General features: G+C 45.8%; 1 protein-coding gene across 1 annotated transcript; it reads right to left on the bottom strand.

Annotated features, from left to right (window-relative positions):
- Positions 1-1,563: 1,563 nt before the first annotated feature.
- Positions 1,564-18,099, bottom strand: MEPCE (methylphosphate capping enzyme). The gene is made up of 4 exons (XM_067469664.1): positions 16,284-18,099; positions 7,888-8,106; positions 4,620-4,746; positions 1,564-2,178 (listed from the first exon to the last, which is right to left on the bottom strand). The coding sequence occupies exons 1-4, from the start codon at positions 17,805-17,807 to the stop codon at positions 2,126-2,128; spliced, it is 1,923 nt and encodes a 640-aa protein (XP_067325765.1). The 5' UTR covers positions 17,808-18,099; the 3' UTR covers positions 1,564-2,125.
- Positions 18,100-21,619: the final 3,520 nt, after the last annotated feature.

The raw sequence follows: 21,619 nt of genomic DNA, 5'->3' as shown, positions 1-21,619 counted from the left end.
ACCATGAAAATGAACAAAATCTGGCTACCAGTATTAAAAAACTCTAAAATTAGAACAGCTAAACAACAGAGAGGAAAAAACCAGGCACAGATTAACACCTCCCAGCAACAGATTTTCCCAGGCTCAGGCAGGCCTTCAAATGCTAATGAAGGTGATCAGCTAAACATTCACACCTAACTGCAGCAGGGAAGAGCTCTTTGCCCCACCCCAGTCATTCCACAGATATATAAACCCATTTTCCTATTTCCAACAGACCTCACTACCTCTGAGGATGCTTGCCATAGATGCAGGCGAAACGTCAGGAGAAATGCCTCTAGAACTTGGCTCTATAGCCCGAAAAAACCCACAAGAACCTAGTGATTCCAGCCATGAAAGCCTTCGACAATACATATGTGTGTTACGCCGACAATTTTTATGCAAATTTTGTATTGTTAATCTTATGTTTTTACTTTGTATGTTCTGTGATTTCTACCTAGGAACCGCTCTGAGTCCCCTCGGGGAAATAGAGTGGTATATAAATAAAGTATTATTATTATTATTATTATCATTATTATTAGCTACTACATAAATATAGTGATACTGTTCTCCCTGCAAGTGGAAATGTAGCCTGAAAGGAAAGAGCAGCAATGAAGCCCACTCCCCAAAAACACAGGGAGGCCAAGCCCACCCTTCTTTTATGCACAAAGCAAAGAAATAATCCATATTCTTTTTTTATTTTATATATATATAGAATCAACATCTTTGAAAAGAGAAACTCCAGCTGCGGACAGGATCGGCGGAGCGCCGGCCTCATTTTGTGACCCTCCCAAAAGGCATTGCGTCCTCGCTGGCAGGGTGACCAGCAAGCATTGGAGTCCATAGGCATTCTCATTGAACTTTTTTATTTTTTGGGGGGGAGGGGGTACGGATAATGGCTGCCTAGTGGAGCCCCCTTCAACGGTCCCCCTCTCCTGAAGCAAGCAAAGCACGAGGCTACCCTTCATCCCTGGCCAAAATGGTGTGGCCCTTTAAGAGGGGAGGCTTAGGGCATGGCTTGCTTGGGTGGACGATCCCCTCCTCTTTAAAACATTCAGGGAGCCCCCCAAAACCCCCCAAAATGCTGGGTGACTCCTCTTCCTAAAGAGAAGGGATGCAGCTTTGGAGAGAAGGCACCTGGCTTCCTTCCGTCTCGTTTCCATCCTCCAAAATCCATCCCTCTCCCCAGAGCGCAGAAAAAAACCTTTTTTGAAACCACAACTTCCAGGCCTTGGAAGTAAAACAGCGTTTCCCAAAAGCTTTGGTCTTCCGGATGTTTGGGACTACATCTCCCAGAATCCCTGACTGTTGGTAAAGCGGGAACCCCAAAACAGACGGAGGAGCAAAGTTTGGGAACGAAGTGCATCAAAGTTTTGCAACCATAACACCATTTTGCTCTGAAAAATGGGCCCAACTTTGGCCTTCCCTTTGGGTGTTTTGGACTGCAACTCCCATCATTCCTAACAGCCTCAGGCCCTTTCCTTTTCCCCCTCCGCCGCTTAAGCGGCGGAGGGGGAAAAAGGAAGGGGCCTGAGGCTGTTAGGAATGGTGGGAGTTGCAGTCCAAAACACCTGAAAGGAAGGCCAAAGTTGGGCCCATGCATACTTCAAAAGCACGACCCAAATCTCCCCTTCTTTGTGCAGAAAATGGGAAGCGGAAGCAAGCGGCGGGCGTTTGAAAAGGGTGTGCAAAGATGGCTTCCGCCTCGTCCCAAAGCCGCTTGCAAACCCCTCTCCGCGACCCTGAAAAGGGGAGCGGCATCAGAGCAAGGGGTGCCCCACCACCACCATTTTCCATTGTGCAGCGCCCCCCCAATTCCCCCGCCAAGAGAGAAGGGGCCCCACAGGAGGGTCCCTTTGGGCAAGGGAAGGGGTCTCGAGGCGCCTCCTCCGCTTCCCCTTCCTTCTTTCCAAGGGAGGAAAAGGCCAGGAAAGAGCTTTCCGAGGAAGAGCGCCCCTCAGGATGTGGCGCTCTACGCAAATGCGTAATTTGCCTAATGCTCCTGTCCTGCCCCCTCGGCCCCGGAGGCGCCCAACATACGGGTGCGGAAGGGGAGGCCGCATTCGCCCATCGTCCCCGGCGAACGAGAGCTGCTGACCGAAGGTTTTTTTCAGTGGCCTCCTGGGCGTGTCTTGTGGAAAAGATAGATAGGCCGCTGGAATCCTGCAAGGGAGGAAAAGAGGATTGTTAAGTGGAGGGCTTTCCTTTTCTGCTCTCTACGTGGGGTTGCCTTTGAAGACGGCCCGGAAGCTCCAGCTAGTCCAACGCTCGGCAGCCATGATACTAACAGGAGCGGAACGCAGGGAGCACACAACTCCTCTGCTGCCACCAGCTCCACTGGCTGCCGATTTGCTACCGGGCTCAATTCAAAGTGCTGGCGTTGGCCTTTAAAGCCCTAAACGGTTCTGGCCCAAGCTACCTATCCGAACGTATCTCGGCCTATGAACCCACCAGGACTCTAAGATCTTCTGGGGTGGCCCTCCTCTCGATCCCGCCTGCCTCACAAGCACGGCTGGCGGGGACGAGAGACAGGGCCTTCTCTGTGGTGGCCCCTCGGCTGTGGAACGCCCTTCCCATGGACATAAGATCAGCTCCGACGTTAATGGTATTTCGAAGAAAATTAAAAACCTGGCTGTTCGAACAGGCATTCAGATAAACAGTGCAATGAATACGATGAATATAGGAACGGAATTATAGACGACGAGTTGGATCACGATTCTAGTTACAAGACGCTATTGTGTTGTTATTGATGTGCCATTACTTGTATATTATGCTCTCATGGTTTTAAATTGTTATTGTTATTTTGATATGACTGTCTTTTTGCTCTGTTGTGAACCGCGTTGAGTTGCCTACGGGCTGAGAAACTGCGGTATACAAGCAAAGTAAATAAATAATAAACATTAATTAATTATTTATTAACTTTATTTGTACCCCGCTAACATCCCCTGAAGGACTCGGTGCGGCTTACAAAGGCCAAGGCCCTCAGTAAAACAGCGGCATAACAAATACAACAATAAAACTCATAAAGCAAACCAATAAACATTAAAGCAATAACAGTAAAACATCAAAACAATAACATCATGACACATTTAAAACTAAGGGCCGGGCCAAATGTAATGAATAGGGTTCTCTTGATGCAGGCCAAAATCCCATTGGCTTTTTAAGCCGGCGCATTACATTGTTGGTTTATGTTTAACTTGTCCACAACGACCTAAACATGAGCCAACAACGCCATGCAGCGGCAAAAAAAGCCAATGGGATTTTGGCCTGTATCGAGAGGAGCCTTGTGCCTAGATCCAGGGAAGTCCTGCTCCCCATGCTCTCTTCTGCCTTGGTCAAAACACTTCACCTGGAATCACACTGTGTCCAATTCTGGAATCTCACTGTGTCCAGTGGAACTCTCTCTTTGCCCCAAAGTGTGGCGGAGGCACCTTCTTTGGAGGCTTTGAAACAGAGGCTGGATGGCCATCTGCCAGGGGTGCTTTGAATGTGATTTCCCTGCTTCTTGGCAGAATGGGGTTGGACTGGATGGCCCAGGAGGTCTCTTCCAACTCTAGGATTCTATAATTCTATCTATGTGTTGATCCATAATCAATTTATCTATGTTCTAGCTGTCCCCTGCCACGCATTTAAGTCTTCCAATGTGTTTTTCAGTGTTTCTATGAGTGATGATTGTCACTCGTTGGCCTGAGAGGTGTATTGTGTCCAAATTTGGTGTCAATTTGTCCAGTGGTTTTTTAGTTATGTTAATCATAGAATCATAGAATCAAAGAGTTGGAAGAGACCTCTTGGGCCATCCAGTCCAACCCCATTCTGCCAAGAAGCAGGAATATTGCATTCAAATCACCCCTGACAGATGGCCATCCAGCCTCTGTTTAAAAGCCTCCAAAGAAGGAGCCTCCACCACACTCCAGGGCAGAGAGTTCCACTGCTGAACGGCTCTCACAGTCAGGAAGTTCTTCCTCGTGTTCAGATGGAATCTCCTCTCTTGTAGTTTGAAGCCATTGTTCCGCGTCCTAGTCTCCAAGGAAGCAGAAAACAAGCTTGCTCCCTCCTCCTCCCTGTGGCTTCCTCTCACATATTTATACATGGCTATCATATCTCCTCTCAGCCTTCTCTTCTTCAGGCTAAACATGCCCAGTTCCCTAAGCCGCTCCTCATAGGGCTTGTTCTCCAGACCCTTGATCATTTTAGTCGCCCTCCTCTGGAGACATTCCAGCTTGTCAATATCTCTCTTGAATTGTGGGGAGATACACAAACAAACATTACAGTTTTATTTATATAGATTTGGGTCTTGGATTGGATGCCCCTTACATCTCTTCTATCTATCTATATCAGAACTAGTCCCTTTATACCTGCTTTTAAAATATATTTTCAAAGGGTCTTAAGACTATCTGTCTGTCTATAAACACACACACATGACCATTAGTTCCGCATGTGATGATCTCCTATGTCCTTCCTCCCCTGCCTTTTCTCTCTCTTCAATTAAATCACAAATTTAAGGTTTAATATTAACACTGAAACCTTGAAATCTCCATTTACGAAATATGAAAAATATTTCCGGTGCATTCCCGGGAAGCCCCCCCCCCCCCCCCCCGGCTCACCTTTTGGCGTGTTCCTGGGCATGGCGACCAGCTCATAGCTGCAGAAACCCACTTCGGAGGAAGTCAGGTAAGAGGGGAACTGGTCTGGCTTCAGCTTGATCCGGTTGAAATGCCTCGATATCGTTTCCTGGGGGAGAAAAGAGGAAAATTAATGCCTGTCCCAGAGTTCGGTTTTATCCCCTATGGTGGTAAAAACAGGGCAAGGCAGATGGAGACGGACTCCAGCCATGGAATATATGGCACACTCAGCCCAGAAAGTGGGGAAACAATTCGCAGATCTTTCATCTTCCCTCAACCCTCAGAATGGCCTCTTCCAGCTCAAAAGGGCAACTGGACGTCACATGACACCACTCCCAGCATTACAAAACATGGGATTTTTGGGAGGATGGCGAACTTCTAATGTAAATTTTAAAAAATATTTATTGTACCGAAACATGACATCCATGCATATTTTTTTGTATTTTTATTTTGTATTATATATTTTTTGCAAAATTAAAATAAGACATTTTTGTATTATTTTAATTTTGCAATAAGTTGTGCGATTGTTAGCTGCCTTGAGTCCCTATGGAGAGAAAAGTGGGATAGAAATAGAGTTAATAATAATAATAATTACATTATGAATTTGAAAATAAAATGCTGTTCCTGGTTTGAAAGTGTTAGTTTCCTGTTTAATTGTGTGGCACTGACGGTGAGTAGTCGTTTCCTCTCCAGAGACTTCGTTTTTGGGTCTGCCACAAACTATAGTGAATTGGTTGAGATTCTGTGATAAGATGTTCATCGAAAAACTAGAGCAAAATGTGCTATTTTGGGAGGTCCCTCCCGCTGCCAAAGTTTGGGTTGCTGTTATGTTTTCCTGGCTGTATGACCATGTTCCAGAAGCATTCTCTCCTGACATTTCACCCACATCTATGGCAAACATCCCCAGAGGTTGTGAGTTCTGTTAGTGGCGTCAAACTGCATTAATTTGCCAGTCTAGATGCACCTGTAATTGTCATGTGTGCTCACACAGTGCAAGATGGTGTAGGATTATTTTTTTAAAAATAGCCGTATTACCCTGAACCACTATTACCGTATATACTCAAGTATAAGCTGACCCGAATATATGCTGAGGCGCCTAATTTTACCCCAAAAAACTGGGAAAATGTATTGACTTGAGTATAAGCCGAGGGTGGGGAATGCAGCAGCTACAAGTAAATTTCAAAATAAAAATAGATACCAATAAAATGATATTAATTTAGGCATCAGTAGGTGAAATGTTTTTGAATATTTACATAAAACTGTAATTCAAGATAAGACTGTCCAACTCTGATTAAACCGTTATTCTAACCTTCTTCAATGTAAATATGCTTACATGTCCTCCAATAATAATAAACAGAGTAAAATAATAAATGTAACAATAACAATAAAATAATAAATGTAATGATAATAATAATAATAACAAAGTAAAATAATAAATAACATTGAGGCCCTGCTCATGATCCCACCTGTGTCGCAAGCGCGATTGGTGGGGATGAGGGACAGGGCCTTCTCTGTGGTGCCCCCCCCCCCGACTCTGGAACTCCCCAAGGACATCAGACAAGCCCCAAGGTTGGCAGTCTTTAGGAAGAGCTTGAAGACGTGGTTGTTCCAGTGTGCCTTCCCAGAATAGGAAACGCCAAGCATCATGTCCCAAATGCACTTTACTAGATTTAAGGTTGTCTGCACACCGTACCTATCTCCAAAAACCTATCCATTTCACCTGGTCATGTCCAGCATTTTAAAATTTTTAATCATTACATTTGGCCTGGCCTTAGTTTTTAAATGCATCGTGGTGTTATTGTCTAATGTTTATTGCTATTGTTTTAATGTTGATTGCTTTGTTTTATGAGTTTATTTATTGTTGTATTTGTTATGCTGTTGTTTTACTGATGTGTTGGGCCTCGGCCTCTTGTAAGCCGCACCGAGTCCTTCGGGAGATGTTAGCGGGGTATAAATAAAGGTTTTTTATTATTATTATTGACTTGAGTATAAGCCGGGGGAGACTTTTTCAGCCTAAAAAAAAGGACTGAAAAACTAGGCTTATAGTGGAGTATATACAGTATATATGTGGCCTAAAAGTCCAGGATGGGAGAATGAACTCTTGTCTGTTTGAGGCAAGTGTGAATGTTGCAATTGGCCACCTTGATTAGCACTGAATGGCCTTGCAGCTTCAAAGCCTGGCTGCTTCCTGCCTGGGAGGATCCTTTGTTGGGAGGTGTTAGCTGCCCCTGATTTGACTCGTGTCTGGATAAACTTTTTCCCATGTTTTTATGATAGAACCAATTAAGAAATGACATTATTAACCAAGGAACAAAAGTATTACATAGTATTGTCGAAGGCTTTCATGGCCGGAATCACTGGGTTGTTGTAGGTTTTTTCGGGCTATATGGCCATGTTCTAGAGGCATTCTCTCCTGATGTTTCGCCTGCATCTCTGGCAAGCATCCTCAGAGGTAGTGAGGTCTGTTGGAACTAGGAAAATGGGTTTATATAACTGTGGAATGACCAGGGTGGGACAAAGGACTCTTGTCTGCTGGAGCTAGGTGCGAATGTTTCACCTGACCACCTTGATTAGCATATAATGGCCTGACAGTGCCTGGAGCAATCTTTTGTTGAGAGGTGATGTCCTTGTTTGTTTCCTCTCTGTTGTAGGACATCTAATCACCTCTCAACAAAAGATTGCTCCAGGCACTCCCAGGCCATCAAATGCTAATCAAGGTGATCAGTTGAAACATTCACACCTAGCTCCAGCAGACAAGAGTCCTTTGTCCCACCCTGGTCATTCCACAGATATATAAACCCTTTTTCCTCGTTCCAACAGGCCTCAACTACCTCTGAGGATGCTTGCCATAGAAGCAGGCGAAACATCAGGAGAGAATGCCTCTAGAACATGGCCACATAGCCCGAAAAAACCTACAACAAGCCAGTATTACATAGTGTTGTTATTGTTATATCATCATCCAACCCAGCAGTGCTCCACCCCACAAGGGTCAGTTCTGTGTGCCTTGGAGACTCTTGATTTTTTCTGGACCACAACCGCCTTCCACCCTGTCCGTGCCAATTCTGCTCCAACCCCTTGCTTTGTCAGGTCCATTTTTCTAATTTCCCAAAAATCTCTCATGCAAATGCTTTGGATGAGAGGGTCAATGGCAGTGCAGGCCTTCCCCTCCCCACTGACATTTCAGGGTCAGCCAGAAGAAGAGATACAGATAGCCAACAGCGGGAGGAGGAAGAGGAGAGTGAAGCCTCACCGTGAGGTTCTTCCTCTTCTTGTAGGAGGACCAGGCCTGTGGTTCTAGGACCAGGATGCCCCCGGGGCGCAGGTGGCGGTAGATGCGCTTGAAGAGGCGCTTGAGGCCCTCGTCCCCCCAGTTGAGGTGCACCCACTTGGTGAGGCTCAGGCACAGGATCACGTCATACTCCGGCCGCTGAGCTTCCAACAGCTCGTCCCGCTCCAGAACGTAGTTGCCCTGCAGAAAAAAAGGAGGTAAGTCAGACCTGGCTATGGCGGTCCACGCTCGTGTTACATCCCTAATAATAATAATAATAATAATAATAATAATAATAATAAAAGACGCTTGGGAAGTGTTCGACTTGTGATTTTTTGATATGAAATCCAGCATAAAGATCTTGTTTGCTGTGACATACTGTGCTTTTGTCACAAGAAGACAATGGATTCCCACCAATACAAAAAACACAAATCCACTAAAAGTTGTGGTACATAAATCACAATGGTCGATATTGCCTAACAGTTTGTATATTACAATATTCAACAAACGGCAAAATTAAATGGTATAGGCATAACCCAGTATATAATGAACAACAAACAGTTGTTTACAAAGATTACACATACATAACATAAAGAGTCTTTTGGTGTAAAGACAACTTGTCTTCAGGGCATAAGATCCCTTGCTTTAGAGTAAGCGTACTGTAAAGAGTCTTTCTTGGTGTAAAACCAACTTCTCTTCAGGGCATAGGATCCCTTGCTTTAGAAAATTTTGGATATCCAAAAATATCCATTATATCCAAAATATTTTGGATATCCATACTGTGCTTTTTTGTCAGTAAAATAATAATAATAATAATAATTATTATTATTATTATTTAAAGACCTCACTACCTCTGAGGATACTTGCCATAGATGCAGTTGAAACGTCAGGAGAAATGCCTCTAGAACATGGCCACATAGCCCAAAAAACCCTACAACAACCCAATAATAATAATAATCTATATAAATAAAAATGCAATGTCCGTTTCTGGGATTAACAGAACTCAAAAACCAATGGACGAATTGACACCAAAATTGGACACAAGACACCTAACAACCCAATGTATCTAAATATTATGTAAGTATTTATATAAATATTTATAAATGTTTTAAATAAATAAATAAATAATAAATAAATAATCTATCTAAATAAAAATGTAATGTTCGTTTGTGGGGTTAACAGAACTCAAAATCCGCTGGACGAATAGCCGCCAAATTTGGCCACAAGACTTCTACTAACCTAAGGAGTGACCATCACTCAAAAAAATTGATTTTGTCATTTGGGAGTTGTAGTTGCTGGGATTTATAGTTCAGCTACAATCAAAAAGCATTCTGAACCCCACCAATTATGGAACTGAACCAAACTTGGCACACAGTTCTCCCGTGACCAACAGAAAATACTGGAAGGGTTTGGTGGGCAGTGTCCTTTGGTTTTGGAGTTGTAGTTCACCTACATCCAGAGATCACTGTGGACTCAAACAAGGATATATCTGGACCGAACTCTACATGAATACTCAATATGCCCAAATATGAACACTGTTGGGAGTTTGGGGGAAATAGAATCTTGCCAATTGGGAGTTGTAGTTGCTAGGATTTATAGTTCACCTACAATCACAGAGCATTCTGAACCCCACCAACGACAGAATTGGGCCAAACCTCCCACACAGAACCCCCATGTGGGCCACAGCAACGCGTTAGGAATTGTGGGAGTTGAAATCCAAAACACCTGGAGGGAAGGCCAAAGTTTGCTCATGCCTACGCCACGCCATTCTGGCTCGGTGGAAGTTGGGCAAAGGCATCTAAGTCACCTGGGCCACTTGTGGCAAAAGCCCTCTGTGCAGCTTTCTTATCCCAAGGCTGCATGCTCCTTCCCTCCCTCGGTGATTTTCCTTGGAGGAGTCCAGATACGAGCGGGGGAGTCACCTGCCACTGGCTGAGTTTCCAGCTCCCACTTTGAAAGGGGTCTGGCTCTGCTCCAGCGCTGGGTAAACAAGGGGCTGCTGGAACCAGGGAGAATATAGCAGGGCAGCACAGCTGGAAAAGATCAAGCCAATGTTCTCCCATTCCCTTCTATCTCCGTCCTGGAAGAACTGACCACTCAGCGATTCCGTTTGAGGGCTCTGAAGCCAGCCCAACCTTAGGAGAGCATCAACCTTTGCACACAGCTTAGAGGGATAAACATTTGTCACACAAATGGATCTCCTGGAAGCTGGGGGAGCGGAAATGGCAGGGAATGGGCTAGAATGGTAACTTGAAGACACACATATGCCAACTTCAGCCCTCCGGGTGGTTTGGACTTCAACTCCCACAATTCCTAAGAGGATATTTTATATTTTAAGTTATAGTACAATGCTTTGAGTTGTGAGCCTCTTTGAGTCACTGTATGGAGAGAAAAAGCAGATATAAATAAACACAATAATAATAATAACTGCAAAGAGTCTGGCACAAGGCAGTCAAGGTCGTCCCAGTGGTGATGGGCACAGTGGGTGCAGTGCCTAAAGACCTTGGCCTGCACTTAAACACAATCGGCGCTGACAAAATTACCAACTGCCAGCTGCAGAAGGCCACCTTACTGGGATCTGCACGCATTATTTGCCGATACATCACACAGTCCTAGACACTTGGGAAGTGTCTGACATGTGACCAATTCAACAGCCAGCAGAGTGTCTGCTGTGGACTTGTTGTGTTTCAAATAATAATAATAATAATAATAATAATAATGTGTTGTTGAAGGCTTTCATGGCTGGAATCACTGAGTTGCTGTGAGTTTTGCAGGCTATATGGCCATGTTCCAGAAACATTTTCTCCTGACGTTTCACCCACATCTGTGGCAGGCATCCTCAGAGCTTGTGAGGCATATTTACAACCTCTCAGGACACCTGCTATAGATGTGGGTGAAACACCAGGAGAGCATGCTTCTGGAACATGGCCATACAGCCCGGAAAACTCACAGCAACCCAATAAAAATAATAATAATAATAATAATAATAATAATAATGCCTGGTTGAAGTCCAAAACACCTGGAGGACTGAAGCTTGCCCATGCCCGATCTAGATTGTTATGAATTATTGGTCTGTATGGCCATTTTCCAGAAGCATTCCCTCCTGATGCTTCACCTGCATCTATGGCAGTCATCCTCAAGAGATTGTGAGGTCTGTTGGAAACTACATCACAATCTCTGAGGATGCCTGCCATAGCAGGTGAAACGTCAGGAGAGAATGCTTCTGGAACATGGCCAGACAGCCCGGAAAACTCACAGCAACCCAATAATAATAATAATAATAATAATAATAATAATAGTGCTGGATTGAAGTCCAAAACACCTGGAGGGCTGAAGTTTGCCCATGCCTGATCTAGATTGTTGTGAGTTTTTTGGACTGTCTGAGCATGTTTCAGAAGTATTATCTCCTGATGCTTCACCTGCATCTATGGCAGGCATCCTCAGAGGTTGTGAGGTCGGTTGGAAACTACATCACAACCTCTGAGGATGCCTGCCATAGCAGGTGAAACGTCAGGAGAGAATGCTTCTGGAACATGGCCATACAGCCCGGAAAACTCACAGCAACCCGATAATAATAATAATAATAGTGCCTGATTGAAGTCCAAAACACCTGGAAGGCTGAAGTTTACCCATGCCTGATCTAGATTGTTGTGAGTTTTTGGACTGTTTGACCATGTTCCAGAAGCATTTTCTCCTGATGCTTCACCTGCTTCTATGACAGGCATCCTCAGAGGTTGTGAGGTCTGTTGGAAACTAGATGCAGGCGAAATGTTAAGAGAGAATGCTTCTGGAACATGGCCAGACAGCTTGGAAAACTCACAGCAACCCAGCAACAGCAGCAATAATAATAATAATAATAATAGTAATAATAATAATAATAATAATAATAATAATGCCTGATTGAAGTCCAAAACACCTGGAGGGCTGAAGTTTGCCCATGCCTGATCTAGATTGTCGTGAGTTTTTTGGACTGTCTGGGCATGTTTCAGAAGCATTCTCTCCTGATGTTTCACCTAAGTCCAAAACACCTGGAGGACTGAAGTTTGCCCATGCCTGATCTAAATTGTTGTGAGTTTTTTGGACTGTCTGGCCATGTTTCAGAAGCATTCTCTCCTGATGCTTCACCTGCATCTATGACATGCATCCTCAGAGGTTGTACTGTTTGTTGGAAACTACATCACAACCTCTGAGGATGCCTGCCATAGATGCAGGTGAAATGTTAGGAGAGAAAGCTTCTGGGACATGTCCAGACACCCTAATAATAATAATAATAATGATGATGATGCCTGGTTTAACTCAACTGCATATAATAACACATAACAATAATGCCACCACTAGAATGTTAGGGAAGAGTTTATCCCAAAACCAATTCATTACATTTTGCGATATAAACATCCCATTCTTGGGGAATTAAACCTCCTTTCCATTTTCTCAGGTGGGCCCTACACATCTAGGAGCAAACCACCAGGTTCCGAAGGCCTGGTATTTTGAGACTGTTTTGCCCAGCATTGTTTCTTCCCTTCCCAAAAAGTATCCCAAATAAGGTCTCCCTCCTGGTTCCAGTGAGTCCAAGACCCCCTCCTCTTGCAATCTGCCATCTCAGCAAGGTGCAAGGGATCCACCTGAGGAACTTCTCCTGCCTCCACCTCGGATGGAAGACCAATCAGAAGCAGCACATAACCCAGCATGTGATCCTCTTCTTTGAAGCTCCGCCCTTAAAGCCAGATCACTGTTCCTGGAGGGCATGCCTATACATGTAGTGGATTGCCATGGGTTAGATCGGGCATAAACAAATCTCAATTCTCCAGATGTTTTGGACTTCCACTCCCACAATTCCTGGCCTCAGGCCCTTTCCTTTTCCCCCTCAGCCGCTTAAGCGGCTGAGGGGGAAAAGGAAGGGGCCTGAGGCCAGGAATTGTGGGAGTGGAAGTCCAAAACACCCAGAAGCTGAAGTTCAACTCCCCAAGTTTGCCCATGCTCATCTCCATTCCTAAGTTGAAGAGCCAGCGTTGTCCACAGACACTTCCAAAGTCATGATTGCATGGAGCACTGTTACCTTCCTGTCGAAGCGGTACCTATTGATCTACTCACATGTGCATGTTTTCAAACTGCTAGGTTGACAGGAGCTGGAGCTAAATGCAGAAGGTCACCCAGCTTTCACAGATTCGAACCACCAACCTTTTGGTCAGCAAGTTGGACTTGCTGACCGAAGTCCGCAGGGGGTTGGACTGGATGGCTCATGAGATCTCTTCCAACTCTATGATTCTAAGTTCAGCAGCTCAGCGGTTTAACCTGCTGTGCCACCCCTCATAATTATTATATTGCTATATTATTATTATACTAGCCGACCCCTGCCATGCATTGCTCTGGCCCAGTCTGTGTATATGTGTTTTGTGTGTGAATATATGTGGTTTTGTGCATGCATTGTAACGTATTTTTTTGTTTTTTTGGCTTTTTAAGTGTCTTCTGCTGTGTTTTTCAGTGTTTTTATGAGTGATGGTCATTTGTTGAACTGACCAGTGTCTTGTGTCCAAATTTGGTGACAATTCGTCCAGTGGTTTTTGAGTTATGTTCATCCCACAAACGAACATTACATTTTATTTATATATAGACTAGCCGTCCTCTGCCACGCGTTGCTGTGGCCCAGTCTGTGTATATATTTTGTGTGTGTATATATGTGTGTATATGTATATATATATGTGTGTGTTTGCATATATATAGATATAGAAATATTGATGGGTATATATTGTATATATATGTGTGTATATATTTGTGTATTTCTGTGTTTATATGTGTATATATATATTGAGTATATGTGTGGTTGCGTATATGTATGTGTGTATGTATGTCTATATGTGTATGTGTGCATGTGTATATATATTTGTGTATTTCTGTGTTTATATGTGTATATGCATATTAAGTATGTGTGGTTGTGTATATGTATGTGTGTATGTATGTCTATATGTGTATGTGTACATGTGTATATATATTTGTGTATTTCTGTGTTTATATGTGTATATGTATATTGAGTATATGTGTGGTTGTGTATATGTACGTGTGTATGTATGTCTATATGTGTATGTGTGCACGTGTATATATATTTGTGTATTTCTGTGTTTATATGTGTATATGCATATTAAGTATATGTGTGGTTGTGTATATATGTGTGTATGTATGTCTATATGTGTATGTGTACATGTGTATATATATTTGTGTATTTCTGTGTTTATATGTGTATATGTATATTGAGTATATGTGTATGTGTACATGTATGTGTGCATGTGTATGTATGTGTATATTTGTCTGTGCTTGTGTATGTATGTGTGCATGTGTATATGTATATGAGTGTATGTGTACATGTATATAATTTATTTTGGGAAGTTTAAGTCTGTTCTGCTGGGGGTTTTTTTGTGTGTTTTTATGAGTGATGATCACTCGTTGGCCTGATAGGTGTCTTGTGTCCAAATTTGGTGTCAATTCATCCAGTGGTTTTTGAGTTCTGTTAACCCCACAAACGAACATTACATTTTTATTTATATAGATTGCTTCAAAAAACAACTGAAGACCTACTTCTGCTCACTAGCGTATGGAGAGGGGGAGCATTAAATACTAAGAGATCATTACTGGGCCCTGATTGAGAATTATTTTGCATCTCCTACTCCACGCTAGCCCAATAACCACCGCTTGACTGCACAACCAACCCACACCTCTAGTTGGCTGTTGTAAATTAATATGGATGTTTGCTTAGATTTTATGCTATAATTTTTCCACTACATCCAGTTTAATTTATTGATGTTAGACTTAATTTATTGATGTTAGGTTTTAATGCTTTTTTCATATGTGGGCTTCTCTGGGATTATCTCAGTATTCGTTTGTTTTATGCAGGCATTGAATGTTTGCCATTGTATGTTGGAATCTGCCCAGTCCCCTTGGGGAGATAGGGTGAAATAAAATTAAATTTATTATTATTATTATATTTTGTATTATATATTTTGTATTATTGTAATGTTCTGTATTTTGATTTTATTATCATTATTATTAATTATTATGTAGATGTTAGTGTTATCATTATGCGGTGGAGGCTCCTTCTATGGAGGCTTTTAAACAGAGGCTGGATGACCATCTGTCGGGGGTGCTTTGAACGTGATTTTCCTGCTTCTTGGCAGAATGGGATTGGACTGGATGGCCCACGAGGTCTCTTCCAACTCTAGGATTGTATTTATTTAACCCTGCTTTGGATGTCATTACCTGGGGAGATTAGGCTAGCTCCCACCTTGTCAGCTTATAGGAAAGGCTTGAAAACCTGGCTGTTCTGCCTTGCTTTTGATGAATGAACAATAATCCCCACACTACGACAGTCCCAGCACATACCTGTCCTCTTGATGCACCTTGCCTTATTCCTAGCGAGTAATTAAGCCCCATAGCTTGTCCCTCCTGTACCTCCCAGTGGTTAAATTGCTTCGGTTATCCTTTCCTATGTCCCTTGATTTTATCTTCGCACCTTGGCCCTTATTCCTAATCTTATATTACTTTATACCCAATATGTTAATTTCTTTTCTTGTTTGTATGTTATTGTTTTATTGCTGTACTTTATTTTAATTTTAATTATTATTAGCTGTCCCCTGCCACATGTTGCTGTGGCCCAGTCTATGTAGATGTGTTTTTAATGTGCATGTTTGTGTGTATGTGTGTTTGCATATATATGTGTGTGTGTGTGTGGTTTTAAGCATGTGTTGTAATGTATTTTTTGTTATTTGTAATGTATTTTTTGTCTTCTGCTGTGCTTTTAATGAGGGTCACTCGTTGCCCTGATGGGTGTATTGTGTCCAAATTTGGTGTCAATTCATCCAGTGGTTTTTGAGTTATGTTAATCCCACAAAACATACATTAAAATTTTATTTATATAGATTTGCTGTATGTATCTTATTTGTTTACTGTATTCGTTGGGCTTGGCCTGTTAGCCACCCCGAGTCCCTGAGGGGAGATGGTAGTGGGGTATAAATAAAGTTTAATAATAATAATAATAACCCATTCAGATTAATCCCTTATCCCTAATTTTATTTTACTTTATACCCAGTGTTATTTCCCTTTTGTTGTTTATTTATATATTTACCACATTTATATACTGCCCCTCTTAGCCCAGAGGCGACTTGGAGCGTGTTATTGTTTGTATGTTATTGTTTTATTGCTGAACTTCAATTTTAATTATTATTTGCTGTACATATCTTATTTGTTTACTGTATTCATTGGGCTTGGCCTCATGTTAGCCACCCCGAGTCCCCGAGGGGAGATGGTGGCGGGGTATAAATGAAGTTTAATAATAATAATAATAATAATAATAACCACCCACTATGCCATCAGGAGCCTCCTTGCCTTACCTTGATGAAAATGACATTGTTGGGGAACACAGAGGCATCTGTCCCTTCCTGAGGGACCCTCGGAGCGGCGATGGGGCCCCGGCTGGCCATCAGAGAGGCAGGGAAGGTCTTTCTGGCCGCGGTGCTGCTCGGACCCTCGTCGCTCTCCTGCTTCTGCTGGTGGAGCTCCTCGGAGAGGTAGTGCCGGATGTTTTGCCGGGCCGAGTGGATGAGGTGCCCGTCAATGTCCAGGCCCACCATGCGGGCAGGCCCCCACTTCTTGGCCACGCTCAGGGTGAAGTGTCCCACGTTGCAGCCCACGTCCAGCACCTCTTTACCTTGGAACCACTCCGGCTTCATCACCCGCAGCCGGGCATCCTCGCAGTCGGGGTTGCGGTATCCGTAGTACTTGCAGTAGTTGCCGTACTGGAACTTGTGCCGGGGCTGTCGGCGGGCGGACGCGGGGGGCGCGTGGCGGGAACGGGGGGCACTGCGGGCCCTCTCTGGGCTGCTCCGGGAAGGCTGTTCCAACGCCGAGGAAGGCCCCTGATGCCGCGCGGCCGCCACTTCGGATTTGCTACAAGTCCTGCGCCGCTTGCGGTGGTGCCGGCTCCCTGTGCTGGCGGACGATGCCACAGAGACGCAGGAGGGGGTGACGCCCCCTCCGGCGGAAACCCCTTGGTGGCTGGGCTGGGGCTCCCCATGTCCGGCGGGAAGCAGCGGCGAGACCACCTCATCCCTGCAGTTGATGACGGTGTTGAGTTCGTACGGCTGGGGGGTGGCCCCATTGCAGGGCTTGGACTTCTGGCAGGAAGCCGAGGCGGTGGCGGCGGGCGTCGCGGGAGCCTTGGTCCCCGCTCCGTCGGTGCTGCCCCCCCTCTGCGCCCCTCGGTGCCGGTGCCGCTTGCGTTTGGCGGGCGAAGCCAAGACGGGAGGGTCGTCCTGGGCGTTGTTGAGACTCAACGGGTCGGTGATATCCTTGGGGATGAGGATCTCCACGGGGTCGCGGCCTTTGGCCGGCAGCGGCGACGACTTGGGGGTCTCGGCGTTGAGTGCCTGGTTGACCTCCTCGTCCAGGAGGCTGTTGAGGTTGAGCGGGTCGAAGATGTTCCCGCCGAGGAGGAACTCCGACGGGAGGACCGGGTCGCACTCGGAGTTGACCCTCCGGCGGCGCTTGAAAGCGGGGTGCTTGAAACCGCCTCCTCCACCGACATTGCAGCTGTTACGCCTCTTGTTGGGCCTCTGTTGTGGTTGTTGTTGTGGTTGTGGAGGGGCCTGGAAGCCATTGCGAGGCTTGTGGAGCTCAGCTAGGCCGTCTCCCTCCTCCACAGAGGCCTCCACTCCTCGTTGGGGGTCTGTGAGGCCTCCATCCCCACCTCCACGGCTCCCTTGGGCCTTCCCCGCCATGGGGCCTCCTTTCCCGGCTGCATTTCTAGGCAAGTCCCCGGCTCCACAGGTGGTAGGCCCCTTCGGAGGGGGTTTAGGCAACGGGGGAGGCGGGGCCGGGACTCGGAAGGCGTCCTTGTCGGCCGCCATCTCGATCATCCCTCAGGCCAGCCGGGGAAGAGGAGAGAAGCAGCCTTGTTCCTCTCCTCAGCCCGCCTCACGTTGTTTCTGCCTCAGACTCCTTCTGCGCGTGCGCAGTACGCTCCCTCGGCTGCTCCCTTCCTTTGCTCTCTCCCGCGCAGGCGCACTCCGCGATCAAGCCCAGCCTCCGTCGCGCAGGCGCACAAAACACCCACAACGCCCCGCCCTCTTGATCAGCGCATGCGCAGCCCAGCCAGCGCTCCGTCCAAGGAAGAACGCTTCGCGCCTCCCGATTTCCTGCGATGGCACGCTCCCCCCTCAGCGCTGGGTTTATATACCTTGTGGGCGTGGCTAATATACACCACGCCCCCTCGGTTCGATGACAACCAATCAGAGCCCGGCGCCCGCTCGAGCCGCGTGTATCGGAAACCAATCAGAACCAATTCCTCACAAGGCGCCCCTCCTTTTCTTCCTCCCGCCTCCTGATTTAGATTTCAACCAATAGGAAAGCAGAAGGGGAGCTCCTCCATCCAATCAAAGCTCAGCACTCGGATCTAATTTTTCTCCTCAGAGTGGGTGAGGGTCCTTCTCGGTATAGGGTTGTCTAACTCATACGCCTGCATGAGCGTTATTTCGAGCTTTAAAGTCGCAAAGGAAAGGCGAAGTAGATATATTTCCCCGCATTGGATGTGTTAAATAATACACTTTTCGTCAACTGCCAAAAATCTGCCTCGAAGAACAAGCCGGTTTTTTTTCAGGCATTGGCTTAGTCTCCTAAAAAAAGAGGAAAACAGCCTCACTTGCCAAAGATATAATCTATTTTAATATAATTTAAGTAAATCCGCCCTTGGAACCAATACTTTCACATTCTTTGTGCAAAGAAGAATTTTAATCATTTTTTGTTTTTCTTTTTAAAAGGGTTTCCCAATATGGACAGTTGTCAAAAGATCACATGGCTCCACTTGCCTGAAACGGATGCCTGCAAAGCACTCTGGGAACTGTAGTTTTGTTCCAGGCCCCCCAGTGGCGCATGCGCCGAATGTCGCAGCCGCCACTGCTTCTTACCAACTGCGCAGGCGCGGGAGGTGGGTAAACAAACAGACCCCAGGACACGCGGGGAAAGGGAGAGGAACGTGGGAAAGGGCGGCACGGGATTCATAGAGGGCCAATGTGTTTATTGTTACACTGATGGGGGAGGTTAGGCTCAAAGGCGAGTTGTAAATCTATATATCTAATATATATAGATCTATGCTGATGATTGTGCCATCACCGCTCAAGCAGGGAGCTTTGAGATGGTAGAACAGAAGCTCTCCGAAGCTCTAGTTCAGGCATGGGCAAACTTGGGCCCTCCAGGTGTTTTGGACTCCCAACTCCCACAATTCCTAACAACCGATAGGCTGTTAGGAATTGTGGGAGTTGGGAGTCCAAAACACCTGGAGGGCCCAAGTTTGCCCATGCCTGCTCTAGATGCTCTTACTGCCTATTACAGGGGAAACCAGCTGATCCCCAACCCATCTAAAACACAGACATGTGCCTTTCACCTTAAGAACAGACAAGCATCCCGAGCTCTGAGGATTATTACCTGGGAAGGAATTCCACTGGAGCATTGCAGGGCACCCAAATACCTGGGAGTCGCTCTGGACTGTGCCCTGACCTACAAGAAGCACTGCCTGAACATCAAGCAAAAAGTGGGTGCTAGAAACAATATCATACGAAAGCTGACTGGCACAACCTGGGGATCACAACCAGACACAGTGAAGACATCTGCCCTTGCGCAGTGCTACTCTGCTGCTGAGTACGCATGCCCAGTGTGGAACACATCTCACCACGCTAAAACAGTGTTCCTAATGTTCCATCTGAACATTAGGAAGAACTTCCTGACTGTGAGAGCCGTTCAGCAGTGGAACTCTCTGCCCCGGAGTGTGGTGGAGGCTCCTTCTTTGGAAGCTTTTAAGCAGAGGCTGGATGGCCATTTGTCAGGGGTGATTTGAATGCAATATTCCTGCTTCTTGGCAGAATGGGGTTGGACTGGATGGCCCATGAGGTCTCTTCCAACTCTTTGATTCTATGATTCTATGTGGCTCTTAATGACACATGCCACATTATCACGGGGTGTCTGTGCCCCACACCACTGGAGAAATTACACTGCTTCACTGGTATCGCACCACCTGACATCCGCCGGGAAGTAGCAGCCAATAGTGAAAGGACCAAGGCAGAGACATCTCCAGCTCATCCTCTGTTTGGGTATCATCCAGCACATCAACGACTTAAATCAAGAAATAGTATTCTAAGATCTACAGGGACACTCTCTGGAACACCTCAGCAAGCGGGAGTCCAAAAGTGGCAGGCTCAAACCCAGAACCTCAACCAATGGCTGATACCAAATGAGAGACTCCCCGCTGGGCACACAGAAGACTTGGAAGGTGCTGAACAGACTGCGCTCTGGCACCACGAGATGCAGAGCCAATCTTAAGAAATGGGGCCACAAAGTGGAATCCACGACATGCGAGTGGGGAGAAGAGCAAACCACTGACCACCTGCTGCAATGCAACCTGAGCCCTGCCACATGCACAAGGGAGGACCTTCTTGCGGCAACACCTGAGGCACTCCAAGTGGCCAGATACGTGTCACAGGACATTTTGCAGACGACACCAAATTGGGAGAGCCAAGACTCCAGAGGACATGAGCAGGATTTCAAACGATCTTGACAGATTAGAGAGATGAATGGCCAAAATTAACAAAATGAAGTTCAACAGTGACAAATGCAAGATACTCCACTTTGGCAGGAAAAACAAAATGCAAAGATACAGAATGGGGGACAGTGCCTGGCTCGAGAGCAGTACGTGTGAAAAAGATCTTGGAGTCCTCGTGGACAACAAGTTAAACATGAGCCAGGAATGTGATGTGGCGGCAAAAAAAGCCAATGGGATTTTGGCCTCAGGCATCAATAGGAGCCTAGTGTCTAGATCTAGGGAAGTCATGCTCCCCATGCTCTATTCCGCTTTGGTTAGACCACTTTACCTGGAATATTGTGTCCAATTCTGGGCACCACAATTGAAGGGAGATATTGACAAGCTGGAATGTGTCCAGAGGAAGGCGACTAAAATGATCAAGGGTCTGGAGAACAAGCCCTATGAGAAGCGGCTTAAGGAGCTGGGCATGTTTAGCCTGAAGAAGAGAAGGCTGAGAGGAGATATGATAGCCATGGATAAATATGTGAGAGGAAGCCACAGGGAGGAGGAGGGTGCAAGCTTGTTCTCTGCTTCCTTGGAGACTAGGATGCAATGGAGGTCAGCTGTGACCAGCAGTGCTGCAGAATTTGAGGAGGCACGAGTGGAGGGTGAAAGAGAGAAACGTGCCAGGAGGAAGGCGCGTCAAGCCAACCCCGGCCGAGACCGCCTTCCACCTGGAAACCAATGCCCTCACTGCGGAAGAAGATGCAGAGCAAGAATAGGGCTCCACAGCCACATACGGACCCACAGGGAAATCCATAATGGAAGACCATCTTACTCGTCCAACGAGGGATCGCCTAAGTAAGTAAGTAAGTAAGTAAGGAGCCATGGCTTCAAACTACAAGAGAGGAGATTCCATCTGAACATGAGGAAGAACTTCCTAACTGTGAAGAGCCGTTCAGCAGTGGAACTCTCTGCCCCAGAGTGTGGTGGAGGCTCCTTCTTTGGAAGCTTTTAAACAGAGGCTGGATGGCCATCTGTCAGGGGTGCTTTGAATGCAATATTCCTGCTTCTTGGCAGAACGGGGTTGGACTGGATGGCCCATGAGGTCTCTTCGAATTCTTGGATTCTAGGATTCTATGACATTTAGTATAATGC

This window comes from Anolis sagrei, chromosome 6 (assembly GCF_037176765.1).
Source record: "Anolis sagrei isolate rAnoSag1 chromosome 6, rAnoSag1.mat, whole genome shotgun sequence".
Classification (NCBI taxonomy): Eukaryota; Metazoa; Chordata; class Lepidosauria; order Squamata; family Dactyloidae; genus Anolis; species Anolis sagrei.
Note: the sequence above shows the minus strand (reverse complement) of the source record. Positions and strands in the feature narration are given on the sequence as shown.

Bases quoted from the DNA above. Each gene is read 5' to 3' on its own strand.
- MEPCE (XM_067469664.1), bottom strand. From the start codon at position 17,807: ATGATCGAGATGGCGGCCGACAAGGACGCCTTCCGAGTCCCGGCCCCG. The intron at 8,107-16,283 runs GTAAGGCAAGGA...TTTTTTCTGCAG, and splicing joins ACAATGTCATTTTCATCAAG to GGCAACTACGTTCTGGAGCG. The intron at 4,747-7,887 runs GTGAGGCTTCAC...TTTCTCCCCCAG, and splicing joins AGAAGAGGAAGAACCTCACG to GAAACGATATCGAGGCATTT.